Here is a 12,812-nt window from a genome sequence, read left to right as displayed (position 1 = left end):
TAGCTTTGGCATAGATTATCTCCACTGCTGGTCACCATCAACAAGACTAATTGGCTACTGGGACTTAACAATCAAGGCATTCAGGGACAGTGGAATGAAAGGTCAATAAAGAACTGCATTATTTAGACAACTGACTGTGCTAAACTCACAGCTCCTGCATGTTGGTCTGGGAGACACAAGCACAAACCAAGCCTCCTATTCCCCCTCAACCTCCCGCTCCCCTTTTTTCTGGGGAGAGGGAAAGGAGAGGGAAGGGGGAGAAGGATGATGGTGATGACTAGGAAGGCAGGATGGACAGTCTTTACTTCGTTCATTTAACAATAACATGTATAACCTTCTGTATGTAAGCACATAGAATACATCAAATAACTATACTAAAAATCAGTTTTAATAATAATTTTAACCTTTTTTGAAATTAAAATTCAAAAATAACCAATGAAAAATATATACCACATTATTTTTCTTTACATTTTAACTGGTCTGTCATTATGCACTAGAAAAACGCACTGTACCATGCTTCTTGGGAACGTGAAGTTAGAACATCAGTTCTGCAGACAGAGTGTTACATGAGATTTCAGTAGTCAAATGCCACCAGGCAACTGTTAGGTTTTTTTATTATTTTATTTTTTGTTTAAACCTCAGCACAGCTGCAGAATCTTGTGATCTAACCATCAAACAAAACTATCAGGATTCAGCAGAAGCGAAACCAAAAGGTGTCTCCAAGATACAGGTCTGCTCTATGTACCAGGCTAAAGAGAATATGCTGACATTTAACACAGATCCCACACAAATCTCACATCTGTTATTTTCTGACAGCATATTTATGATCATATTTTAGATGCACCCATGCAAACACACAGAACAAGCTACTATTAAATGAACAGAAATCTCTCTTAAAACTCACACATGCACACATACATACAAAACCTGGCTAAAGTGGATAAACAACACAACAAACCCCCAGAACCCCATCTCTCACAGAAATCACAAAATAACGTCATTGTTAAACTAAAAGATCCTGGAATTCCTTCTACACACTTTCCCTGACATCTTCACACAAAAAAATGCAGGGGTCAGTGGTACTGAAACAAGGGACGGCAGTTCCACTCTTGTGCACATACGAAAGCAAGTGACCCAAGCTATTATTCCAGTCTGAGGCACTTTTTGTTCCTAATATCCAGATGCAGCAGCTTTTATTTTCCTTTCTTTTCTTTCTTTTTCCCTTGAAAAAAGAAATGACTGTGGACACCTCCTTCACATTTTCCTTTTCTTCAGCATTTTCACTTCATAAAGCTGCAGTCAATGTGTTTTGTGTGTAGTGAGAAGGGAATGGCACATTCAGTGGTGGTCTCAGCCGCAGCCTACATTGGTGGCTCAAGTAGTCTCAGGATTAGGTCTTTGTGTGTGATGAAAGGATATGAAAAGTCAGTTATTTAAGCTCAGTCAAGCTGTTGATTTTGGGGAGGAAAAAGGTTTTGCAATTCAGTTTTCCTCAATAAATCATTGCCCTTTTTCAAGATAGTTCACATGTTCACAGTGTTCTCCAGAAACAAAACAGATCATGATTTTTTCCCCCCTCAATCCAGCATAGGGTAAGAAATCAAAATGAAGGGGCCATCACATTAAGTTACTCAAATTCACTGGAAACAAAAGCAGAAAATCAACTCTGTTAACAAGTAATAATATCCCTGAAGAATTAAAAGGGCAAGAAACTAGAGAAAAAAATCCCTTTAAAATTTATCATAATAATTAACAAAACTAAAAAAAGAAGTCTGAAATATGTTTCACTGTCCTATATATTCCATCAGTTTACACACATAATTTTCAACCAATAGTTTTATCAGTTTGGGTACTCATCCTGCATCACCCAATATCACTATTTAAAGATGTTAAGCCTCTGCAGATCTATCTCAAGTCAAAGTGAGATTCAGGGACTAAAAATAAAACTCATTTTGATGAATTCTCAAAAACAGGGCATCCAAAATACTGGCCACTTAGGAACATCGGGGCTAATGTACCTAAAATACTATTAAAGATACTGGATTCTTAATTCCCAATACTTCCCTGTTAAATTCTTTTATTCTATTCCTCAGCTGACCTTTTCCTGACTCTATATAGTGTGTTTTATTAGTGCTGCTTTGAGCTAGACATTGCTATGCATTTTAACCAGGATATTTTAAACTACAAGCCCCACACCTACCAGTGAAGTCCACATCAACAGAACCTTGTACTCCCACAGAGCTTAAGGCAAGAGGAGGAACAACAGTTGGTTATAACACTGAGTAAATCAGCTGGTATTTTCAGAGAAGCCTAAGAAAATTAAGTAACAAAATCCCAGTTGTCTTATATGGCCCCTGAGTTCCTTAACTCCCTTTGGACTTACTCGTAGGATGATCAAATTTGTAACAAGGGAGCATTTCTGCAAGTATTTGGGTAGCTCTTTGAGGCTGCTGTCAGGCCCGCCCTCTGATTAAACTAACAAATACACGAATAAAGCACACGTATCTACATGAAGTAGATTTTTAAGTCCTCTTAGAAAGTTCTAAAGCACTGTGATGGCCTTCACACAAGTGACCCTTCACCTGAGGAGATGGCAACTTAGCTGGAAAACACCTGCCACAAATCCTTAACTCAGAAAAAAGAAAGCAAGATGCAGAACTGAGGTTAACAGTACTATGGCAAGTAACTAAAAAAATATGTTAGCTCACAAAGAAACCCAAACATCATCTTCACCAAACAAGTTCATTCAGCTTTCTGACTACCTGAATCAACCCACAAACACTAATTACTACCTGATTTACAAACATACTGAGTGCCATATTTGGTTAAATAAATGAACATAGCATTGCTTTTTGTTTTTCAGGAGATCTGGTATGGAACTTTACAGCTAGCCATGCTCCATTACAGAAGACAAGGCCCAGGCTTAGGCTGCGGACTGTAAAGTGCATATTTTTATTTCAATGACCTTTGAACTGGACTGTACGCACACAACTAAAGAGAATCTCAGCTGCATTACCTAGCTTTGGTTTCTTTTCAGTTTCTATCCTTCAGATCTACTCACAGAGCCCTGTTAAAAGCCATGTAGTCGAACATAGCCATACCTGTGTTCTCATAAAAGAGACTTATTTTTTATTTATAAATCTTGTGGCTACAGCAGTAATTTCTACAAAAAAAAAAGATAACTGCACTAACATGGCATGTCTCATATACTGCTGAAATTCATAAGTTAAAATATGACTGCCTCATTCTAGTGAGGACTGCCCCTCCTGCCCTCAGTCTCTTTAAAGTAGGTGTGCTATATTTTAGTGCACTTAAAAGCCAAGAAAGGATGGCATTTAAACTCAAAGGCAGTGAGAACTGCCACTTTGGGAGTTATTGCAAAGCAACAGTTTTGCAAACTCTAGAACACTTTCAGAATACACAAGGTCTATGATGCATTTTTGTGCTTGCCACATACACTTTTTTTTGCCGTTAACAAGTAAGTGTACAGTAACTATCTACTATCTTGAAGAGAACCGTTTCTTCTTCATTGACCCAATGGAAGATGCAAAAAAATTAAACTCTTTTAGCTGAAAGAATTAATTTTCATCCAGTATAGCTGTCTAGACTCATCATGCTCATTATGACTGCTGTTCAGTGTATAAATCTTATTAGGCACTCTAAAAAGAACACTATCAATTTTTAGCATTGCTTTAAAATCTCTACTCAGTGCAACTATAAAATTTCAAAACTAGTAGATTTTATTTATTTATCTGTAGGTATTTAGATGGGCTGATCTTGTAGGTTTTGGGTGTCCAATCACACTGTGTTTATCTGTGCAGAAATTATACACTCACTTGCCAATATAGTAAAAGAGTGGAATGCTTCACAATGATCTTAGCAGTAACTCAAAAAAACGACCACTTCTTCAATGAAAATCCGCTCAAGAAAAGCTTCTACACACAAAGTAAGATGAACCAGTTACTGCATTGTTTATTAAGTTTCACTTGATTTCTCCTGACAACCATTTAAACAATGAATGTTGGGAAATGTCTCTCAAAGAATCAGCAACAATGGCTGGGATCAGGGCTTTTATATTTAGCTAATACTGTTTTTAGAAGGGAGAAAATATTTCTTCCTGAAGGGATTATAAAGTCTTATAAAAGACACCTGCAAACAAAACAAGTGACAAAAGATCTCTATCATAATTGATAACAGTTATCCTGTGTAAAAAAATCTATGCTTCTTCATAAATAAATATATCTTTGCTATTGAATTTCAAAAGGCATCCACTAACCAACAAGACTGCTGATCAAGAACAGTAAGTTTGAGGAAACCTGCCAAGAAGGAAGTGCTTTTGTCTTATGGACAGCAGCACACTATTAGTCAACAATAAGTTCCTAAATTTTCTTTTCTGATGCCAAACAGGCAAAGTTTGAAGCATAGTATCTTTTTAACAGTGTACTGGACATGTAACATCTACTTCGTTTTTTTAAGAAGGAAAACTTTTCACTCAGAATTCAAAGTTTGGAATTGAGAAATAATTCAAAAGCCAATTTAAAGGAAATGCAAAAACTAATCAACATGAGGGGAAATGTTTACAAAAATGCAGATTACAGCAGGAGTCTGAAAGAAGAAAACAGTCACATAGAGAGCAACACCCTTCATTCTTTCATCCCAAACTAGTTAAGTTTTGGTAAGCATATACAGCCTAAAGTATCTACATACTGGTCAAATAACTTAAGTTTTCCAATCTGCTAGTAGATGATTCAGCCGCCTAAAGTATCTACATACTGGTCAAATAACTTAAGTTTTCCAATCTGCTAGTAGATGATTCAGCCCTTTGTATGTGCCGTGCATACAGGTAGTCTCCTTCCTTAGTTTTCTTTTGGAGCAAACCAGTTGATTCCCTCGGAAAAAGGGAAGAGTGTAATTCTCAAAACAGTTTGCTTCAGGGTCTGCTCCCAAAGGGGAGCACGGACAAGACCACACCAATTTTGTCTCCCTCTGCTTATGCAGACTTCTCTAATACTTTCCCAGCAAATTTTGCATCCTCAGACAACCCCACATGCCTTTAAGCCACATGCCAGGGCATGCAGGACACCCACTCAGTTTCTTGCTAAGAAAACACCACGCAAGTGGGCTGCAACACAACTCTCACATTACTGAAAGTGCACAGAACTAGGGACAAGGGCTAATCATTGTATCAAAGCCACAGCATCCAAAGGATGCTCTGGCCATGTGTAGTATGAACATATATGGTGATGAGTGCCGTAGAGGGGACGAACCCCACTGCACTGCTTACTCTAACAGCCAAGGAGCACTGTGCAAGAGATGGTTTTGACTTTGTGGATGTTAAATCCTACGCTAAGAGAAGAGGATAATGATCACAGGACAGCCTGATCTTCCATCCAAAAAAAGAAATATGTATTGTCCCAAGAGACCTGAAAAAGTAAAACAGTCTGTCTAATGAGACAGACTGAAGAAGATGCTCAATCTGTATAACCAGGAGAAAACAAGTGGTATATTACAGAAAGATGTTTATATTGTACTTTCAGGAAAGGGTTTGTCAGGGCCTTAAAAGCCCATGAACTCAAAATCTTGAAATTCACTCCCTAACTCTCAAAAAACCCCAATCACTTTAAGTGACAGGTAAAACACACCACCTTCCTTTCTTCCCCAAAAATGCCATGTGGCACTGCAATGCTTTGCAAAATAAACATACATCTTAACTTTAACAACTTAAACAAACTAGGAAAAACTTTATCTTAAAAAGTGTTTTTAACTCACTCCTTGGAACATACCTTTTTCTTTCATATTTTCAAGAGTTCAGCACTAACACGATTAAACTGCTCAACCCACAGTGTCTTTGGCTTATTTTTAAAGAAGTCAAAACAAGGTTTAGATCCTGAACAAGTTATCTCTAAGAGACAAAGAGAAGTTAGCAACAGCGCCTTAAGAAACCTTTCTGATTTGAGCATGACAGCTCTGATCCACTAAGTGGATCCAAGTCACTGCCTTCTCTAGTCTCCATGATTGTGTGTGATTCATGTTATTTTTGTACAGCACACTTTTTTTTTTTTTCAGCTTTATCCTTCCACATTTTTTATAAGGAGGATTAAATAGCAACTGCAACAGAAAAATCACCTTGATGTCATATATAATCCCTTATCCTTTCATCGCCACCAAAATCTCAGTGCTTTGTCCATCTTTCTTGTCTGCAGCAACTTATTTCACTTGTTCCTATTAAGGCTATTATATTCACCCTATTACTACTAATCTTTTCTTTGTAAATAGCCACACCTATTTTAATCCAAAATGGTGTGGTAAGCATTTGATTCTTTGTGGAAGTAGACATTTAATTAGGTTAATCTGTGCTATCTTTTCATGCAAGTTGATTGTTTCTTTACTATGGACATATTTCTTATAACAGCAATAAGTTTGCCAGATTGCTTGAAGGCAAATCAGGAGCAATTTACCAAGCATGTAGCTACTATGAACTGAAATCCTGACATAATAGCAAGCTGTGTATAGCCACTCCTACCTCCCAGTTATTACTCATGTTAGCTTTTTACCGACACATTAAATTTCAACCACACCCTTCTTTCACAAACAAGTACTTTCTTTCAACTCAGCTACATCTGTGACAAATAGCTGATCTTCACCAAAGCATACGGGAATATAAATTCAGAATGCAGTGCAGAAGGCTGTGACAGCAGCAACTGAAATTACCTGCACAAAGTCCAAAAATGTCAATGGAAGCAAGTCATCCAGGTGGCCAATATCTTTGGAGAAACGATTCAGGATTCTTCCTACAGAAACAGAGTTGGAGAAGAAAAGAAAAAGAAAGTAAATATAATTCCAGAAAAGATCAAAATATCTCAAACACACCATGTTTTACCATTTTAGTAACAGTTAAAAGGAAACAGCTGGAATCTAAAGATAAAAAGACAACTTCTGAAACCACCATGAAGGGAATCTTTTACAACCACTGCAATGTATTTTGAAGAATACTTTTTTACAAATGTCTTCTACCCAGATATAAACTCTGTGCTTAAAATGCTATGAAAAAAAAAATAAAATGGGCTTTGAAGATAATAGTTCAATAGAATTTAAGACGTAAAATGTGCTTTATATGCTCAGCATGTGCAGGTAAAGGTTTACAGTTCGGATAACTTAGTGCAAGTTTCATCAAGTAACATCAGCCAGAATTTGCTCCTATTCTGAAACTCACTAGTGCTCACATGTCCCAGATAGATCCTAGTTGATCTAACTGATCCTTTTTAGCATTTCTGTTCCCACGCCTCCACCATTATATGTGGGTTCAAATTTCAGGCATTTCTGAAATGAAACTTGAGGCAGATTTTATGCAGCCTTACATTTATACTCATTCAAAACCCTGACAATACTGATCTTTATTAAAGCTAATAAAACAAATTTTAATCTGCTGTCAGTGAAGCATTTATGCTTCTCTATTTTCCCAAGTTCTACTTGAGTGAAAAATTCAGTTACAGCAAGAGCTCTGTAACAAAGTCACAACGCTGCCACCTGTAAGTGGATTAGTATCTTTCGCTATTAATCGATCTCTCTACTCACCAGGAAAGAAACTAAGCTAAGGATGGGAATCTGGCCTTTTCTAAGGTGTGTAATGCCCGTACATGCATTCACTTTGCTTTTTTTATCTACATATATCTTGATTCAGTTATTACTTCTAACTGGTACAAACACATTCACTGCATTGGCAACAAAAGACTTTTCTTTTTCTTTTCAAAGGAGCTCATTAAACTGAAAGTAGTTCAGTTTAAAGTTTCCAAGGAGTGCGTTGGAGACGTAATTCAAAGATAAAAGATACTGAAGTAACTTCTGTAGCAATCATTGTTTTAGTTTTCTGTTCACAGCTGCCTCAGGATTATGGATTTTGTTGCGTAATACTGACTTCTTTTAAGGGAATTTCTCTTCCACACCGAACAATATACAAAACATGCTCTGCTAAGGCCTGGGACAAGGCTCCAAAGAGAGATACCGATGAGTAACAGCTTATACTGCAGTACTTTAACACCAAAAGCAGTTACTTAAGGCAGAAAACAGTAGAATTTATCTATATTTTTATGCTTTGCACATGGAAGTGGAAGGGTATATAACAGCACAAGACAGCATCTCCTTCATGTGTTTTACTGGGAATGGCAGCTGTGGATGCCCCCTTTCACTTATTTCCTATTGGGGTAGACACATCAGAAGGAACTCCAAGGCAGTTTTTTTTTCATGTTTCCTTTTCCTCTGACTTCCTTACACAGAGACTAGCTGTGGGCAAGTGATCTAGCACATACGGCATGCATGCTGTAAGCATATCCCTAAATATCCCATTCAGGTTATTTTCAAATAACCAAGACTTCACCGGGAAAAAAAGAGGATCATTCAAAGAGGTTAAATGCTTCCTTCTGACAGGACTTTCCTTAGCAGCTTGTCCAGGAGGGAAGCAAAATGGCACATTGGACTGGGTCAAAGTATTAACAATCTGTATCATGGAATCATAGAATAGTTACTTGCCTGAGTGACTTCACTTTATTTTACAAACTGAAGAGCAGAGCAAGGAAGATGACAGTGTCAGGCTCCCCTGTGAAATGCTCTGAGACCCACCAATTGCAAACTGTACACAAGGGCAAAAGATTATTCCCATAGAGAGCAAATCCCACCTTATTTCGGCTGTAGAATCTCCCTTCGTCTCTTAACCCCAAATAAGTTTTATTTGCAGTGTTTTCAGACTGATGTAAGAAGCTACTGCACAAACCATCTGCAACACTACAGGGAGGCAGCAAGGTCACTCAGGCTGGCTACTTTCCATAGCCACAGCACAAGTCAGGTCAATGCCAGCACATCCAGGAATCAAGCAATGCGTTTACAATCACCATCATCCCACAGGTGGGAGAGCACATACAAACTTGTTCCTGGAAAAGCACTGTGCTTACTCTCATTTTGTATGGTACAGACAAGGCCTGAAGGGCTAGAGAGGCCATTACAAACTCAATGTAATGTTGCTTGCTGTGAAAAGGGATTTAACTCTTGGGTTGTTTCAGTTCCAGCAGTATCTCAGAATTTAGCTGTTATTTTCCTCCCCTGAGATTTCTATAGAAGAATCACCTGGTAATGTTGCTCAAGGAGGAATTTGCTGATTGTGAGTCTGGGTTTTGGTTTAGGATTTTTCATTAACTGTGGATATGACAGGACACGACATTTCAGTTGGAAGGGACCTACAGCAATCACCTAGTCCAACTGCCTAACCAGTTCAAGGCTGACTAAAAGTTTATCCAAATGCCTCTTAAACACTGACAGGCTTGGGGCATTGACCACCTCTCTAGGAAGCCTATTCCAGTGTTTGATCACCCTCTCAGTAAAGAAATGCTTCCTAATGACCAGTTTAAATCTCTGCTGGTTCAACTTTGAACCATTCCCACACATTCTATGACTGGGTGTCAAGGAGAAGAGCTTAGGAGAAGAGCTTAGGAGAAAGCTGTGACAACCTCCAACCATTTTCTGAGAAAATTTGTGTTGTAACAAGAGCTTTAGGCTGCAAGCATGATACGAATCTGTCCTTGTGCTTTCATGGGTAAAAGGCTGGTATATATATAACATGAGAGCTGCTGAATACTTGCTTTCATGCTGGAGATCAACAGCAACTGCAGCAGTATTTCCATCCACAGCAACACCTCTTCCAGGGAAGTTCTTTGAAGAACATGGTCTGAAAGAAAAGCCTAGCTCACCTGAGCTGGCCTCAGTAGTCCTCTAGCTTTACTATCTCTTCTGTGCTTCCACTAACCACCAACTACTCCAATTCCCATTGGTAATCAAGCTGCTAATCAATTGCCAAAACTGTATTTTTGGCAATCACTTTATTAAATTGTTAATTATAACACTATTTCTATAGACTGTGTTCTGACTGAACTGTGAGCTGCCACTAGGAAAGTGGAAATTAATCTGACATTATCAATAAAACATGGAAACATCTTTTAATCTCGCTAATCCTCTTTAAAATGTAAATACAGTAATTCTGTAAAATGATATAGACTAAGATATGAGTGAGCAAAAGAAACAATATATGAAAAAGACAGACCTCAACAACTGAAGCCTTTTACACTCCACCTGATACAACTAAAGCAATTTCAACAGTGGGGACATGAACCAGGTCCTTCTCAAATAAGCATTCAGGTGAATCTCTGGTAGCAGAACTTCTTTTTTTTTTTTTTTTTTTTAGATTTTCAGATTTTCAAGTTACTGAAAAAAAGTTACTTATGATTTATTTAGTGTTTGCACACAGTAATTCTGAAAAACGTCAACTGAAGTCATGAAGCCTAGAAAAATACCTCGCTTCTTGCTAAGAGTTTCACATCTCCACCTTGTAACATTAATTCGGTGACCATTAATGCTTTTCTACTGCTAAAGCAAGTGACAGAGCCACAAGCCTTAGCCCTATTTTTGTTACTGCTGGTATTCAACGATATTACCCCACTGACTGTATAGAGAGATGTATTTCAGATCCTGTTCATACGGATATAACTGAATTGGCATTTTATTTGGCATCTGTCCTATGCAGAAGCAAGCTACGGTAACCTACAAAAGCAAGTTCACTCACCATATACCAGAGTGTGCAACTCCAAGTAGAAGTGCTGTGCTTTGGAAATATCTGCAAAATGTGCCATAGCCACTGTGATACTGCTTCCAGAGTGATTGCTACATTTGTAAGGATGCCTACACGTAGATTTCGCAAGGTATGAAGAAACAACTGTTTCCACGTACTGGAAGCACAATAAAATCAGTGGCTCGCTTATGCATTATTAAACATGGAAGCAAGAGGAAACATTCCAGATAGGGAAGTTCAAGTAGCCATTTTGAGTCAGGACTCAAAATGCCTACAGTTATGACTATAGTTTCTACTAGGATTTGCAAACCTAACTTTTGGGAATGGTTCTTCAGATTAAAGAAACCATTTCACCTGCATGACTCATTCCCCCACAAAGAAAAAATATTTTCCTCTCCAGAACTTTTAATATCCTTCTCTCCGAAACTTACAGACTATCAACACCACCTTCCCACAATACTTCACACTTTCAAACCCCCCAAATACCTTAAGTAAGCATTCTGTGATACGGATATATGCCAAAAGACAACAATTCTTAGATCTAGTCTAGTATTTTCGATTTACAAAACTCTTCAAGCTCACTTAGTATTTGCATCCTTTACTTATCCTAGGAAGTTTCACTCTGGGCTTCAAAAGCAAAAAGAACACACAAAAACTTGTAAGGCAAAGGAGATTTCGAGAAAGCACTAACAAAAAAGTCTTTTAAGAAACCAAGAACTAAGCATGCCGATGTTACAACAGCATCCAAACTCATGAATAGTATCTGCCTTTTTAATCACTCAGGCTTCCATGTGGTGTGCAGCGTCAGTAGCAAGCTGCAAAAGGGAACGTGCTCTCTTCAACAGTCCTGTGTTTGTTTTTACTCAAATAACTTAATCAGAACACACACTGTTGTTAGATTTCTTCCGAAGTAATTAAATAACTATTCAATGCCAATTAATCACAGTTAAATAAGGGTCTGTCACCAAAGTGCTATGTACACATTTCAGACTATTTAATGGTCAAATACTTGGCAGTATGAAAGTTAAACAATGATTCATTAAACCTCCTCCACTACACAATAGTTAGGCTAAACTTGAAGTGAAAGAATCAAACCTCTTTTGTTCTCCATGAAAAAGACATCAAACTTCAGTATGTGATATTCTTTTCTGTCCCACTCTGTAAACTGCTTTAATTGCATGAATCAGAATGTGTTCAGGTGCTACATACCCACTTTGCTTCTGCAGGTGCCTACTGATGCTTTGGAATAGATGTTCAAACCTGTCATCCAAATAATGAAAACACTTGACAGTGTGCCACACCTATTTAAAATGTTTATACATACTTCATGATGAAAGAAATATAATCCAAACTGAATCAACACTTGGGATGTAAACACCAGAAAAGAAAAGGTTTGGGTTTGGCTTTTTTTTAAACAAGAAACTGGGATCCTCCAGTGAAACAGCCAAATGCCACCCATAGCATTCAGTGTTGTGCAACCTAAATTCCAAGGACCCTAAGAGCAGCAGTGTATTATTTCTAAATGTATTTGGGCATTTCTAGTATACTTTGTCGGCCAGTGCACTCACTGAAATACTTCTGTGTAACACAACAGAGTGGGCAGATTGATTTTACATACCTCGCAAAGAGCTTACAAAGCCTTTGTACCCACTTGCTTCATCACACACTGCTGAAATACTTTGTTGCTACTTCTCTAGTTCTTCGATTCGCCTCTTTGGAAAAGAAAAATGGTTTGATCGAAGCACCTTCCAGGGATAGAAAGCTTTTGCCACTTCTGTGTGCATGGATGCATGCTCCTGGAGTCTTTCTCTCCTCTGAGATAAGGCTAATCCTCAACACAGAATTCTAATTGCATCGCACTTTAGTTCAATACGTAAATGTTATTAATAAATACTGCTTTGCATAGTAACCTAAACTCCTCCATGGCAATTAGCCCAAATATCAATTTTCACAAGTACATTGCACTTACTAGGGGGGGAAGTGTTCCAAATCTCCCTACCTACTCTGCAACAGTGAAGCCAGGAACACCCCCCAGCCTCCATGCAGAAAAGGTAACAAATTACATACTCCTATCTCATTAACACTCCACTCAAAGGTGGGTGCCAGGAGGATGGCGCCAGACTCTTTTCAGTGGCATCCAGCAACAGATTGAGGAGCAATGGCCATAAACTAGAACACAAGAAGTTACATCTCAAAATAA

General features: G+C 38.1%; 1 protein-coding gene across 5 annotated transcripts in view; it reads right to left on the bottom strand.

Annotated features, from left to right (window-relative positions):
• Positions 1–12,812, bottom strand: part of ABCC4 (ATP binding cassette subfamily C member 4 (PEL blood group)) — a 154,996-nt gene that overhangs the window by 59,726 nt on the left and 82,458 nt on the right. For 3 of the 5 annotated variants that reach the window (XM_061361080.1, XM_061361079.1, XM_061361081.1), the window contains exon 20: positions 6,712–6,791. In XM_061361080.1, coding sequence (XP_061217064.1) covers positions 6,712–6,791 — 80 coding nt within the window. The other 2 variants (XM_061361082.1, XM_061361084.1) reach the window with 2 other exon arrangements.

Source organism: Neopsephotus bourkii, unplaced genomic scaffold (genome assembly GCF_033783945.1).
Source record: "Neopsephotus bourkii isolate Nb327-2 ecotype Australia unplaced genomic scaffold, CSIRO-AGI_Nbou_v1 NB_1052, whole genome shotgun sequence".
NCBI lineage: Eukaryota > Metazoa > Chordata > Aves > Psittaciformes > Psittacidae > Neopsephotus > Neopsephotus bourkii.
This window is presented reverse-complemented; position numbering and strand designations above follow the sequence as displayed.